At 40.3% G+C, this 15,872-nt stretch overlaps 2 protein-coding genes across 8 annotated transcripts in view; one reads left to right on the forward strand and one right to left on the reverse strand.

The window, feature by feature from the left end:
• Nucleotides 1–15,872, reverse strand: part of ATP6V0A1 (ATPase H+ transporting V0 subunit a1) — a 512,121-nt gene that overhangs the window by 155,505 nt on the left and 340,744 nt on the right. The window lies entirely within an intron of this gene.
• Nucleotides 1–15,872, forward strand: part of STAT3 (signal transducer and activator of transcription 3) — an 80,649-nt gene that overhangs the window by 25,293 nt on the left and 39,484 nt on the right. For 5 of the 6 annotated variants that reach the window (XM_070727646.1, XM_070727650.1, XM_070727648.1 and 2 more), the window contains exons 2-6: nt 5,797–5,938; nt 8,970–9,114; nt 13,520–13,618; nt 14,141–14,236; nt 14,343–14,424. In XM_070727646.1, the coding sequence (XP_070583747.1) occupies nt 5,811–5,938; nt 8,970–9,114; nt 13,520–13,618; nt 14,141–14,236; nt 14,343–14,424 (550 nt within the window). In that variant the 5' untranslated portion in view covers nt 5,797–5,810. Of the gene's footprint in view, nt 1–1,852; nt 1,967–5,796; nt 5,939–8,969; nt 9,115–13,519; nt 13,619–14,140; nt 14,237–14,342; nt 14,425–15,872 lie in introns of those variants that run through there. The other variant, XM_070727647.1, reaches the window with a different exon arrangement.

Genomic DNA, 15,872 nt, shown 5'->3' on the forward strand with positions numbered 1-15,872 from the left:
TGGTATTTATGGACTAAAAAAAAGAACTCAAAACTAACGCCGGAATAAAACATGAAGATACATAAAAATAGTTAAAGACAACATAGACAAAAATGTATATACACTGGTACCTCGACATATGAGTCTAATTCGTTCCAGACCCGAGCTCGTATGTCGATCAACTCGCATCTCGAACGAATGCCTTTAGACTTTGTTTTTCGCGCCGAGATAACTGGAAGCAAGGAATTCTTGCGCCACCTAGTGGAAGCTCGGCTCGTATCCCGAATTTGAGCTCGGGTGTCGAACAGAAATTTTGCTCGCGTCTCGGCTCGTAACTTGGAATACTCGCATGTGGAGCAGCTCGTATCTAGAGGTACTACTGTACAAGATGCTGAATCACCTGTAAATAAGATGATGTATTGTTTTTAAAACTTGAAAAAATTCAATAAATATATTTATATATATATATTTTAAAGAAGTTGGAAAACAGGCTCCAGAGGGCCTCCTGGGGGTGGGGGAAGCTGTTTTTGTCCTCCCCAGGCATTAAATTATGGGTGTGGGCACTCGCAAATGCGTGATAGCGCACACCCACACTTTTTCAGCACCCGGGGAAAAAAAGTTCACCATCACTGATCTAAGAGATTATTAGATTATTGCACTTTGTTTGTTGGAAGCCAGCTAGGAAGGAGTCAAATGGCAATCATATGATCCCAGGATGCTACAGCCATTGTGAATACATGCCAGTTGTCAAGCACCAGAATTTTGATCGTGTGACTGTGAGTCATCAATGTGATGCTCAATTATAAATTATTTTTTCAGTGCTGTTGTAACTAAGTGACTTACAACTAAATGTAAGTCCAGGACTATATGTACAAGATGAGCCTTCATAGTTGAGCAGATTAGGTTAAGATTTATGTAATACAATGAAATATGCCTGGGAAGACTGGGGATAGATACCCAAACCAAAAGTATCTTTACTGCCTCTGCTATAAAAAATAATTGATAGTAATCCTCACCTTATAGACCAGTGATGGTGAATCTTTTTTTTATCACAAGCCAAAAGAGTGTGCGTGCATGTTATCATGCATGCGTGAGTGCCCACACCCATAATTCGATGCTTGGGGAGGGTGAAAGAAGCTTCCCCTGCCCCCCAGCGGACCTCTGGAGTCTGGAAACGGCCTGTTTCCCAACTTCTGGTGGGCCCAATGGTCTCATGTTTTGCCCTCCCCCGGCTCCAAAGACTTCCAAAGAGCCAATAGAGGGTAAAAATGCACTCCCCCATCCCCCCAAAGGCTCTCTGGAAGCCAAAAATGCCCTCCCAGTGCTTCTGTGCAGCCAAAAATCAGCTTGCCACCACAAACATGCACATTGGAGTTGAGCTAGGGCAACGGCTCATGTGCCAGCAGATATGACTCCGCGTGCCACCTGTGGCACCCGTGCCATAGGTTCACCATCACTGTTATAGACTCTACCACAAGTGTCTTCCTTGAATGAGCTATATTGTGAATTAGCTTCATGGTTAACGTCTCTGAAATCCAATCCCAAAGTGACATTGTTTTGTAAATGAAAAAGGCCCCAAATTTTCAACATAGTAAGTGAAGCTGCATAGCTGAAGATGGAGACAATATTCCTTGAAAGGGGATAAACTTTGGAAAATGGAAAACCAATTTGTGCATCAGTGGTGACTCTGGAGATGGTTGAATTATTTTAACTATTGCACAAATATTGGTAAGTTGGAAGTACTGGAAGCTATGGTAATGTGCTCTCAGTAGAACAGAAAGTAAATTTGTGGCATGTTTGGATATAAATTAGAGTTGTAAAAATGCAAGCCTGCCACCACCTCTCCCAATTCTAGTTTTGTCTAAAAATTAAGAGAGACAGTTTGTTGTAGTGATTAAGACACCAGACTAGGAACCAGGTGATCATAAATCCTGGAACTCTGAAGATGCCCTGCAAAAGGATGCTTACTCTACCACCTGCCTTCCAGGTAATATACCTCCACTGGAGAATTGTGGGGGTGGGGAAATTGGCTTGGCACATTGCAGGGTTATAGAAAAAATTGTTCAGAGGTTAGAATTGCCTATTAGTTATTTGCAAGGTCAAACGAAGGCCGTGTATTCATGAAGACATGCTAAGACAGAATTTTGGAAGCTGAAAAATTGAGAAAAGGAATAGAAAGATTTACTCGAAGTGATGACAGAAGCATTGCGAGTTGGCTTGATCCATATAGATCAAGTCCTCATACAACTGCTGTTAAAGCCCTTCATGGCATCGGACCAGAATATCTCCGAGACCGCCTCCTGCCGCACGAATCCCAGCGACCGATTAGGTCCCACAGAGTGGGCCTTCTCCGGGTCCCGTCAACTAAACAATGTCGGTTGGCGGGCCCCAGGGGAAGAGCCTTCTCTGTGGCGGCCCCGGCCCTCTGGAACCAACTCCCCCCGGAGATTAGAACTGCCCCTACTCTTCCTGCCTTCCGTAAACTCCTTAAAACCCACCTTTGCCGTCAGGCATGGGGGAACTGAAACATCTCCCCCTGGGCACGTTTAATTTATGCATGGTATGTCTGTGTGTGTGACTGTTAGCATATGGGTTTTTTTTAAAATATTTAAATATTTTAAATTTGTCTGATTGCTTATGATTTGTTTTTACATGTTGTGAGCCGCCCCGAGTCTTCGGAGAGGGGCGGCATACAAATCTAAGTAATAAATAAATAATAAATAAATAAATAAAGAAATTCTCTTCGAAACAGGTCAGATGATAACAAATCACCTTTGGAGCAACTTTGGAGAAATAGCCACCATGTTTTGCAAGCTGCTTACAAATAAACCAAATGCTAGCTTTAAGACCCACACCCCACAAGAGGCAATTTCATTTTTAATGGGGGCAATTGGAATCTAGCTAATGGCCTTTTAGGCTTCCTCTGCATGAGTAGTTTACTTTTTGAATAATAAGAATTATATGTTGGGGCGGGGGAAGCCTCAGGATTTTAGAGATGCTTAGGTGGGACATTGCCAAAAAAAGGTTGGGAACCACTGGTATGGAGCCTGCCAAGAATGTAACTAAATGAGGGTCAAATGTAAAATGTAGCAGATAAATAAGGCAACAATCTTACTAAATTGTTTGCTTAACAGGTTCATATCTTGATGATATCCCAGAATTTCCCTTTGATTGAGATAAGCCTTTTGGGGAATTAAGCAACAACCTTCTCCCCTCCCCTTACTAGTGTTAGTAGAAATCAAAACAGAAACAGCACAAAATACCCCAAACTAGCATAAGCTCGCCCATTCTCTTTTATCTGGAGGATAGCTGAAATAGATTGTTACAGGTCTGGGTGCTAATTCTTTTAAATAAATTTGGAGGGTATATCAATTTAGTTTCCAGTACAGTTTGTTTGACCAAGAGATTGAGTAGGTTGTATTTATATATTCTGAAGTCTGCAGTAAATGGAAAAAAATCTACCAGTGACATCCTAATTCCCCCTCCCCATCTCAGTGTCTTAGAAGGGCCCCAAAATATGGTCCAGAACTTAACAACTGGCACCAATTACAGATTAAAGCCATTGGGGAACAGTGGAAAGAGAATCCTTTAGAATTTTGCCCTGGCTATTTACACTATTAATTCAGCACCATTCCTATTACTAACTAGCGTACCCAGCCACACATTGCTATGGCTCAACCTTGGAGGTCTTCTAGTCGAATCCCCTGCTCAATTTATTCAGAATAACAGAGTTGGAAGGAATTAACATAGCAGGGTGCCACTTGGACTGCTCTCTCTCTCTCTTCCTCCCTCCCTCCCTCCCTCCCTATCCCATTCTGCTTTAAGAGACCAGCCCAACCCATCTGCAAAAAGAAGATAAGAGCGGCCTACGTTGCAGGGTTGTTGGTTCCACCCAAGCATGCAATGCTTAGGAGGCAAACCCCATGGTTCGTAGCCAAATCTATTTTTAGATTTCGGAGAGGTCTTCTAGTCAACCCCCTTGTTCAATTTATTCAGAATAACAGAGTTTGATGGGACCTTGGAGGTCTTCTAGTTGAACCCTCTGCTCAATTTATTCAGAAGAACAGATTTTGAAGGGATTAACGTTAGAGAGTAGAATGACATTTGGACATTCCTCTCTCCCCCTCTCCCTCCCTCTCTCTCTCTGTCTCTCTCTCAGGGTTCTTAGTTCCATCCAAGCATGCAATATTTAGGAGGCAATCCAAACTATGGTTCCTTTATGTTCTGAGGAGAATTTCCTGTGACAGTTGAAACAATTATCAGCAGCCAATAAAAATGCGGAAACTGTTTGTCAGCAGTTTCCATGCCAAGCAACTCCCTGTTTTTTCATCAGCTAATCAAAACGTGGATCCTCTGTTTTTCACCAGCCAATCATGTGTTTTTCACCAGTTTTTACCTGTCATAGGTGTGACATCTAGTATAGATATATAAAAAGGTCTGTGATCGAATGCAACGCTGTGTCAAAATTTCAAAGCAATCAGTGAAGAACTTTCAGAGATTTGATGTCCTGAACAAACATCCATTTTTATTAATATAGATAATAGGGAGAGAGGATAAAGTATAGGTGACATCACACAAGGCCTTACAGCAGTCAGTATTTAAAATGAGTACTTGATGGGTTGCAACATCCCAGTGAATCTGGACAAGGCAGGTGAATATAGCTTACCCATATTTAGTTATTTAAGAAATATCTTCAAGACAGGGCAGCTATTGGAAGGAATGAGGAGGAGAGTGAAATAAAGCAATAAAATATAAGTGGGAAGAAAGGGGGAGGCAATAGGAATAGGAATTTGTGAAGCAACCAGCAGCAAAGAGTACAGAATAGTAAAGATCATGTGTAAATGGAAAGCTGGCAGATTTATGAGAAAAGGTGGAGAGGTGGAATGGGATTTTAAAAGGAGATTGAAGGAGACAGAAACCAAAAGTGGGGAGAGAATATTAAGGATAAAAAGCAGAAAATTTGAGTCCTACCTATAAAAGAGGAATGGGAGACAGCAATCTCAGACAGCAACCCCTAGTTAATTTCTAGGTCTCCTCTGCTGTTGTGATATGTAAACAAACAAATAGCCATATTAGAGGAAAACATTTGAAAGTTGCTAAATGGAGGAGGAATTATCTTTTTGTTTTAATGCATAATGGTCTTCCATAGATACTATTATACCTAGAGCTGATTTTTTTTTCTTACTTAAGATTTTCCTTTAGGGAGAATTCACCTTGGCTAGTCACCTATTAAGGAAAACAGAATTTAACGTAGTATGAATTGTGGATCAGAATAGCTGGGATTGAAGTGCCATTTAAAGCTATTTTGGATTCTTCTTGTATTCTAGAGCAAGATTAGTTACTAGAAAACAGATTAACACTTACTCTGGATGCCATGTAACATTATTCTCAGAGAGTGCTAATGTTAAAATTCCCTATACGTTTTTCTTTTTTCCAGAAGCAAGCAATGACAAACCTCTTTCTCTGTTATCTAGCTAGCATGCATCAACGATAATTATGATTAAAAATCAGAAGCAAAATGATTGGATATTAGTCACTTAAAATGAAATTTATATATTAATTTATTTATTAATTAGATTTCTATGCCGCCCTTCTCAAAGCGACTCAGGGCGGAAATACCCATAAATTGCCAATAGGAATGTTTCTTTCTTGAGCTTTCTTTTTTTGTTACAGATTTACATTCTTAGGTTTTACTTGTGATTGTGAATCTGGAATGGTTGTTATTAATTTATTACTGGATATTTTTGGATAGTATCAGCCTGACTCATCAATAGAGAGCTCACATTAAAATTGTCCTATATGTTTTCTTCTTTCCAGAGTCAGCTGCCAAGATGGCACAGTGGAACCAATTGCAGCAATTGGACACAAGATACTTGGAACAGCTCCACCAGCTTTACAGTGACAGCTTTCCAATGGAACTTCGGCAGTTCCTTGCACCTTGGATAGAGAGCCAGGATTGGTGAGGAATTCTGTTTTTTAACTCCCTAGCTGCATTTGATCAAAAACATCTGTGTTCTAGAGCAGGGGTCCCCAAGCCAGAAACTGGCTATGCAAACAACCGAAGCCCCATTCACTTGATGCAGGCAGTACACAAAATCCTGCCCCCTCCAGCCTGCAAAGAAATCTTTGTCCACAGAACTGAACCAGTCTATAGCGTCCAAAAGGCTGGGGGCTGGTGTCCTAGAGCTCTTCAAATCAGTGAGTAAAATACAGATGCTCAACTGACCTATATTATTGCTTCAAAAAAATAAGGTGAGGAAACATCTTTGGGGAAGCAATAAGGAAGTATGCATGCATGTGCGTGCACACATAGACACATACATTCACACACACACACATATAGATATATATGTCTTATTACTTTTACAAATACAGTGGTACCTCTACTTACGAACTTAAGTGAATCTGGCTTACCCATTGACTTTGCTCATCAGAAAGTCCCAAAAGTGAATCACATGCCCTTTGGACACTGGATACTGTCATAAATACAAGTCAGTTTCCAAGCATCTAAATTTTGATCACATGATCATGGGGATATTGTAACAGTGCAAGTGTGAAAAATGGTGTAAAGTCACTTTTTTCCAGTGATGGTGTAACTTCAAATGGTCACTAAATAAACTCTTGTAAGTCAAAGATTACTGTATGTTTCGAAGTATAAGATGCAGTTTTTTCCTCCCTAAAAAAGGCTGAAAATTCAGATGTCTTATACTCTGAATGCAGCCATCCCCAACTAGGTGCTAACCATCTTCCCAGCTCTTATCTTGCAGGTTCTTTCATTGTTACTGTCTGCAAAGAATGTTTTCCAAGCTCTAAGTCTTTGCAGAGCTTTTTTCATTGCTCTAACTTGCTCCAAATTTTTCTTTCCAGCCCTAACCAGGTGCTAATTATGTTCCCAACTCTTACCCACTTGCAAGCTCTTTCACTTACTCTCTGTGAATAATGTTTTCCAAACCCTGTCTTTGTAGATTTTTTTATTGGTCTACTTGCTCAGAATGTTTCTTTCCAGCCCTAACCAGGTGCTAATAATGTTCCCAGCTCTTACTGACTTGCAAGATCTTTCATTGTTACTCTCTGCTAAGAATGTTTTCCAAGCCCTAAATCTTTGCAGATTTTTTTCATTGCTCTAACTTGCTCAAAATGTTTCTTTCCAGCCCTAACCAGGAGCTAACAATGCTCCCAGCTCTTATTGGCTTGCACACTCTTTCATTGTTACTCTCTCCAAATAAGGTTTTTTTAAAGCTCTAACCAGGGGATAAAATAATGTGCTGAAACTGACCAGACTAAGGATGCTAGCCAGATGAATATCTGGTAAGCAGATTCTTTTTTCTATTTTCCTCCCCAAAAACTAAGGTGTGTTTTATTCTCCGGTGTGTCTTATACTCTGAAAAATATGGTACTTGTGATGCATAATACCAGACCTGGGCAAAGTGCGGCCCATGGGCCACATGCGGCCCACCCACTGTCTGTGACCAGCTTGCCCGCTATCTGTGATCGGTCCGCAGAGGTCAGAGTCCGCTCCAGTGCGAGGATGAAAGAGTTCACTATGTCTGCCGGGACTCCTCCGGTTCCTGCTTTCCTGATAAATTATGAGGAAAGCAGGAACCGGAGGAGTCCCGGCAGATGCGGTGAGCTCTTTCATCCTTGCACTGGAGCGGACTCCGACCTCCTCCCGAGAGCAGCTGAGCACAGAAACCATGCGAACACTCCAGCCCAGTGACTGTGGTGCATCGTGTTGCTGTAAAGCAAACAATTAGGGGTCTGTAGAGTGGGTCTGGGTGTTTAAGTCAGGCCAGGGTCTGGGTCTTTACAGTATTGGGTAATCCGGCCCTCTAAAACCATCCCAATTTCTCAGGCAGCCCCATGGCAAAATTAATTGCCCACCCCTGATAATACTGTAGGTCTTGCATTGCATTGGCAGCTTTCAGACTCAAAAGACCATGGTACAGAATGTCTAGCAAACCTGGAAAACAGGGATATCAGGAAATTATCAGGGAAATCGGCAATTCAGGAAATAGCAGGGAAATCAGGGAATTCGTAAAAAAACAGAATAAATCAGGGGGGGAAACCAAACTATGTTAAAATTTTAATTTAATTGTATTAAAAGTCAGGGAAAAATCATGTTTAAAAAAACGGATTGCGCTGCCTGGCAGAGTCAAGTAAAAATGAGCATAACTGTAGCAACAACTTGCTTCCGCATCTACCAATATTTCTCCACAGCTTAGCCGTTTGGTATGACGTCATCTATGACCGCACCTTAACTAGATCACAAATTACAGGGAAATGTCAGGGAAATATCAGAGAATTTCAAAATGCTTTCCCCTTAAACACCCTGATAGTATCATGCTCTGGATGTAGATCAGTCTTATTAAATCTCCTATATGATCGCCTTCTTGCTTATTTATTAATCAAATGCACATCCTGCCACCATCACAAATGAAAAGGCGAAAACAACCAGGTGTATACTGTATACAATCCAACATAGTATCTGGTAACAACATCCTGTGTTCAATCCAACGTTGTATCTTATAATGTCCAAATGCCCACTGGAAAAATCTCTTTCCTTCCTTTGTTTTGGGGAGACGGATAAAATTGGAATCTGTCAAACTTCGCACATGGTAGGAGGCTATTTCACTGGGACGGCCCATCATACAAAGCAGCATCTTCAGGTTTTTACCTTCATCTCTCAAAATGAGGGTTAACTAACTGTTTTGCCCACCACGGTTTTCCATAGACTGCCATCTAGTTCTTTTAATTGACAGTTGGAACATTGAAATTCCTCTGTGGGTGTTATGTTCTTAAATTTCCTGAATTATGCTTGCAAAATTCATTGGAAATTCACATTGACTTCTGCATTTTAGAAACGTCAGAAATTTTTTTTGCATTCATTATTATAGGTCCTGCTTATAATAGATAGGAACTTTCATAGAATTATACTAAGATATCTTATAAACTATAATAGTAAGTTGGATTTCCTTTCCTATCCTCTTTAGGGCTTATGCTGCCAGCAAAGAATCCCATGCTACTTTGGTATTTCATAATCTTCTGGGTGAAATTGACCAGCAGTACAGTCGCTTCTTACAAGAATCCAATGTTCTCTATCAGCATAATCTACGCAAGATCAAACAGTTCCTACAGGTAGAAATGACTGGCAAAGTTTGATTTGGGAACTTGTGTATTATGTGAACTCCTGAATACCTATCTGTAAGATGACAAGACACCCCCCCCCTCCCAGTACCTTTCTAAGATTTAACAGTCTGAAATGCAAGAAATGTGCTGACTTGTAATCATAGCGTTGATATCTTGAAATGCAAAAGAAAAAAGTGATTCGCTTCCTGAATATATTATCATTATTTATTGCTAGCATTATCATTGCCATATAATTGTGAGAACAATAGTTAAAAAGATCAGAAGCAAAGGGCATGAGACCAGATTCTTCTATAGCAATAACAATAAATATCATGTTTTCCTAAAAATAAGACCCTGTCTTATATTTTTTTTAACTCTAATATAAGCGCTTGGCCTTATTGCCATGCACACAAAAGCCCAATTGGGCTTATTATCAGGGGATGTCTTATTTTGGGAAAAACAGGCTAGGTGCTAATTACTCCTCTGTTTTAATAGTAATTTAATAGTAATTTCAGTGCTTTGCTCCATTCTAACATAAGAGTGGAAGAAGATTGCCATTAAGGTGATGTGAATCCCAGAGTCCGCAGTACTTTTTTTCTTATGATTAAGGGTTTTTCTGATACAGTGGTGCCTCTACTTAAGAACGCCTCTACTTAAGAACTTTTCTAGATAAGAACCAGGTGTTCAAGATTTTTTTGCCTCTTCTTAAGAACCATTTTCTACTTAAGAACCTGAGCCCAGAAAAATTTCCCAGGAAATTTGAGAGTGGCACGAAGGCCCGGCCAGTTTCCTGCCATTCCCCCGTTAATCCCGGCCATCTCGGGCTTTTCTGGGCTGCCAGAGGAGCCTTTCGGTGGCGCTCCCCCTCTTGCCCGCCTGGATTTCTCTCTCTGGCACAGTGAATGGAAAGCAGCCTCGTGACGGGTGTATGGGAGGTACGTGCTCCTCCTCGCCGTCGCAGAGTCCCTCTTTTTTTTTTAAGGCTTAAAGTTTTGGATTTTTTTGATTCACCTCACCTCACCTTCTTCCTTCGGCAGTGACTGTCCTCCTCTTCTTCCTCCTCCTCCTCCCCCCACCCAAATTCCGAGCTTTTATTTCTTTCCTAATGGGTTTGCACGCATTATTTGCTTTTACATTGATTCCTATGGGAAAAATTACTCTACTTACAAACTTTTCTACTTAAGAACCTGGTCACGGAACGAATTAAGTTCTTAAGTAGAGGCACCACTGTATTTACAATAGAAAGTTTTTTATTAGAGTCCTTGAATCTCCAGCTGCAAGCCTACTGGTTCAATTATGCCTCTCAGGGAAACCTTACGAAAATTATTACTTATTATATTGGCACCTCACTTTAAACTAGAAAATAAGAACAGTTATATCAGTGATACAAAAGCAGACCGGCAAACTAATAAGATTGAACTCTCTAATGTAGTCAGAAGCAAAGTCATTGGGGGATCTAAAAGTCTAGGTCATTTTTTCCTTGGGTGCTGAAAACACATGTGTGCATGATGTTGCACATGTGCACATGCCCATAATGCAATGCCCCTCCCATGAGCCCCACCCCATGTACATGCATGTGCAATTCCATTGCGCATGCACATGTGAGCCCCTATTTTTGCCACAAATCCCGAAACAGCGTGGGAAGGGAGGATTAAGCCTCCCATCTGCAAACGGTGCTTGGAGGGGAGAAAAGTCTCCAGTCCTCAAACTGTGCTGGTGGGGGAGATCTGGAAAGACGCAGGTGGCAGAAAGTGAGGAGAAAGGTAGGCCCCCTGCGCATGTGTGCACATCTCCTGCAAGCAAAGCAGACCCCAAAAACCAACCGGGCAGTGGGAAGTGCGTGCATGCAAAATGGAGCTGAGCTGGGGGATGTGTCGCACGCCAACATAGAGGGCTCTGTGGCATGCGTGCCACAGGTTTGCCATCATGAACATATCAAGTAGCTTTTGACACCAAGCCATAGAAGAAAGTTGATATACCCAAAGTGGAAAGTTCTTTAGAGAGGATGCCCACAACAGGAAGACAACACTTTTTGCAGCAGCACATTTAAGATCCTCAAGAGAAGGTAGTTAAGTACATACCACAAGAACCATTCTAACTGATTGTATCTATTGAATTGTTCAAGTTTTCACAAATCAGCAGAAACATATCGAAACAGGCAGGCAGCTTAAATTACCAAGAGTAAGTATAAAATGACTTTAATTAGGTACATCAAGCGACAGCAGGCGGAAAAAAAAATTGTGCTGGCAGAAAGTGCTGGAACATTTGATACATGATGGTAATCTAGATACAATATTATTAAAGTATAAATAATTCTGGCCACTGTATCCCAAGTCAAGAAAGTCTATAGCTAGCAAAATACCCCAGAATGATAATGTGCACTGTTTTTTGATACAACGTTGTATAGTTTCCCCTAACCTTGTTGGCATTTTGAAAAGCAGTGTGGCTGTGTTTATTTCCCACCAACATTGCCTCTATCTTATTTGTACCCATTCTCAATATATAGATTTATTGCAGTGATTTCTTATCATTCATAAACAAAATTCTGTACAAAAGGAAGTCTGAAACTATAGAGAAGCTTCCCACGCAAATATTTATTTTAGTAACTCTAAAGATAGTCCTTATACTCCACGTATTATACATGAGAGGATGACTAAAGTGGACATGATGGAGGAGAGAAAGTGATATGAAAGAGAATAATAGTTTGAATTAGGTCCGTAACTTCTTACCTGCTCCTTACTGGACAAAAATTACCTGGTCTTATGTAATCATATTCTGAATCAGAAGCCAGGTGAACCCTTCTTTTCAGTTGCATCTTTTTACCTATGAGGATATATATATCGATAGATAGATAGATAGATAGATAGATAGATAGATAGATAGATAGATAGACAGACAGACAGACAGACAGACAGACAGACAGACAGACAGACAGACAGACAGACAGACAGACAGATTAGGTAGGGTAGGTAGGTAAGTAGGTAGGTAGATAGGTAGATGGATGGATGGATAGATAGATAGATAGATAGATAGATAGATAGATGATAGATAGATAGATAGATAGATAGATAGATAGATAGATAGATAGATAGATAGATGGATGGATTAGATATATAGGTAGATAGATAGATAGATAGATAGATAGATAGATAGATAGATAGATAGATAGATAGATAGATAGATAGATAGATAGATAGATTAGATAGATTAGATAGATTAGGTAGGTAGGTAGGTAGGTAGATGGATTAGATAGGTAGGCAGACAGACAGACAGACAGGCAGGCAGGCAGACAGACAGATAGATAGATTAGGTGGGTGGGTGGATGGATGGATGGATGGATGGATGGATAGATCAGATAGATAGATAGATAGATAGATAGATAGATAGATAGATAGATAGATAGATAGATAGATAGATAGATAGATAGATAGATAGATAGAAAGAATTCTTTATTGGCCAAGTGTGATTGGACACACAAGAAATTTGTCTTGGTGCATATGCTCTCAGTGTACATAAAAGAAAATAAATAAGCTGCCTTTATTATAAATGCCAGGGAAAAAATAATAACTGGAGTAGAAAATGAACAACTTCAAGCTCTGTCTACTTGACTCATCTCAATCTTCAGGTTCATATCTTATATCTCTTTCCTGCCTGAGTTGCTCATTTCTCAGTAGGAAGGATGATTGCCAGTTGTACATTGTTATTATAAAAAAGGTGTCTGCTCTGAGGCTGTTTCTCCTTCAGCTTCTTCCCTCTAGTTTTTCACAACCGGGTTAGGGAAGGGTGATTGAGGAATTTCGATATGCAGTGGGAACATATCAGTGAAATTCAGGTATTGGGGAAAAGACATGTAGTGTGCAAGATTTGCCTGGCCTTCCCAGAAACGTTTGGAAAGTAGAGCTGTGCAAAGGATTTGTAAGGAGCAATTCACGAAGCAGTACAGTATTCCTTAAAGCATTAAATAATAATAATTTATTCAATTTGTATGCCGCCCCTCTCCGAAGAAAAAGCAGTTTCAATTCAGAAGGCTTGGTGCAGCTGCCTTGAAGTGTTTCCCCAGCATGTAAATACAGGCCGTACTTTTGTTGAGACCACTACAAAATGTAATGGTTATGCATTTATATCTTGGATAATCAAGACAATCTGTGAAACAGCTATAAGCCTTACGGTAATCACAAGTCTTCTGTAACTTTGAATAAGGGTATTCTGAACAGCATGCTTTGCAAAACATAACTTGAATGCTTTCCACAGCCTTGTTAGAAGGTAGAGGTTATTTTTGAGGTTTGAGTTTTGAATGGAAACTGGTCAGGATTTAGCAGTTCAGTTCTTAGGAGATAAATAACATGCTGGCTTTCTCAAAATATTTATCCAGTAGCAACAATCCCTGGGTTTGGTTCTCTTGTTTATTTTATAGAGCAGGTATCTGGAGAAACCCATGGAGATTGCCCGCATTGTGGCCCGTTGTCTCTGGGAGGAGAATCGACTGCTACAGACAGCAGCAACAGCAGCACAGGTGGGGAAATGTTCTTTTGACTTATTCTGGCTATCATTGTTGGGTTACATAAGGCTATTTAATTCAGTTTCTAATTTCTTGATAATTCTGGGAAAGAAAGAGGAGGGAGGGAGGGAAAGAGAGAGAGAGACAGACAGAAGGAGAAAAAGAAAGAGAAAGAAAGAAAGAAAGAAAGAAAGAAAGAAAGAAAGAAAGAAAGAAAGAAAGGACATATGTAGGACAAATCATAGTAAGCTAGGAGTAAAAACAAAATGTATGGGAACTCCACAGCTCTATCTTAAGGCATGAGATAAGGTGGCTGATTTTAATGATTCTTAAATAAGTAGCCCCTTTTCCAGGTCTTAAATAATATCACTATTAACACACACAAAAACCCCAGAGTGTTGTTTTCACAAGCATTTCATCAACAACAGTCCCAAATTGGATTTTTGAGGACAAGCACACAATTACAATAGCTCCATTACTTGCAAGATATTAAATATTATTCTTTTTTTTTCTCTGTATCTTCCAACTTTATTATAGCAAGGTGGGCAGGCAAACCACCCTACAGCTGCTGTAGTGACAGAGAAACAGCAGATGCTGGAACAACACTTGCAAGATGTTAGAAAACGCGTCCAAGTAAGGAACTCAGAATGTCCGGATCTGGAATAGTTCTAAATTCTTAGTTGAATATTTATAGCCCTTCCAATATGATGATCCTGTGAAATTTTCATGGTTTTTATAGGATCTGGAGCAGAAGTTGAAAGTGGTGGAGAACCTGCAGGATGATTTTGATTTTAATTATAAAACTTTGAAGAGTCAAGGTGGTATGTAATAAAATTTATACAACCAATAATTTTTTGGGTTCGATTTCATCGAATTTCCTACTTGATACAAGTGAAGCACACTGAATTCAGGGACTGCAGGATTTGTGCAGAGAGTTCTATTAGGGACAACAAATTTATGACCAACAGTTTCTAGACATATAGCACTTCGTATAAGATTTCTGCTTCAAAAAATAGGTTCAATTTTGCAACTTGAATAAATTATGCAGGGTCCTGAGTATTGCTAAAAAAAACCCCAAGAATCAGTGCAAACTACAGAAATATCAACTTTTTTACCGTCTCTGAAATAGACAGACAGCTAGATAGATAGAAAATTGCCTCTGTTAATGGGTTTTGGGAAAGCTTTCAGAAATTGTATTCCCATCATATTGGAGGCGACTTTAAAGAATATAGAGATGAAAGATAGTCTATTGTTTCCTTATCTGTTGTGTTTAGGATCCTGTTGGGTAACAACTAATCATCATTTCTAGCTAATATGGCCTTCAAGGTGGGAGAGTATTCCGGTCATATCTATATAATACCAGTAGCAGCATCTGCTGGGATGTGGTTAACACTGGCAAAATGAGCAACAGAAAATGGCAGAAAAAGCCCCACCCACTACTTATGAATGTTTTAGTACAGTGTTTTTCAACCAGTGTGCCGCGGCACACTAGTGTGCCGTGAGACATGGTCAGGTGTGCCGCGAAGCTCAGAGAGAGAAAGAGCGAGAGAGAGAGAAAGAGAACAAGAGAGAGAGAGAGAAAGCAAGAGAGAGAGAAAGAGAACAAGAGAAAGAAAGCAAGAGAGAGAGAAAGAGAGAAAGAAAGCAAGAGAGGGAAGGAAGGAGAGAGAGAGAGAGACATAGAGGGAGATAGGGAGGGAGAGAGAAAGAGCAAAAAAGAAGAAGGAAGAGAAAGAAAGAGGGATGGAGAGAGAAAGGAGGGAGAAAGAAATAGAGCGAAAGGGAGGAAGAGAGATAATTTTTTGTCCAAACTTTTTTTAGCCCCCACCCTCCCCTCACTCAATGTGCCCCAGGGTTTCGTAAATGTAAAAAATGTGCCACGGCTCAAAAAAGGTTGAAAATCACTGTTGTGTAGACCAGACGTGTCAAATACGTGGCTGACGGGCCAAATCGAGTCCACAATGGGCTCAGAGTTGTCCTCCGGGGCCGTCCCAGAGACCATGCCCACCAAGTCGGCCACGACGACTAGGCCTCACTAACCCTGGCTCCCAAGAGGAAACAAAATCCTAAAACGGTCTGCAATTGGATCGAGTTTGACACCCCTGGCTTAGATGCATGTACATAAATGGCAAGGTTTGCATCAAGATTCTTTATATTTATTTATTTATTTATTTATTCGATTTTTATGCCGCCCTTCTCCTTAGACTCAGGGCGGCTTACAACATGTTAGCAATAGCACTTTTTAACAGAGCTAGGCTATTGTCCCCAC

Source organism: Erythrolamprus reginae, chromosome Z (genome assembly GCF_031021105.1).
Source record: "Erythrolamprus reginae isolate rEryReg1 chromosome Z, rEryReg1.hap1, whole genome shotgun sequence".
In the NCBI taxonomy this organism is placed as follows: Eukaryota; Metazoa; Chordata; class Lepidosauria; order Squamata; family Dipsadidae; genus Erythrolamprus; species Erythrolamprus reginae.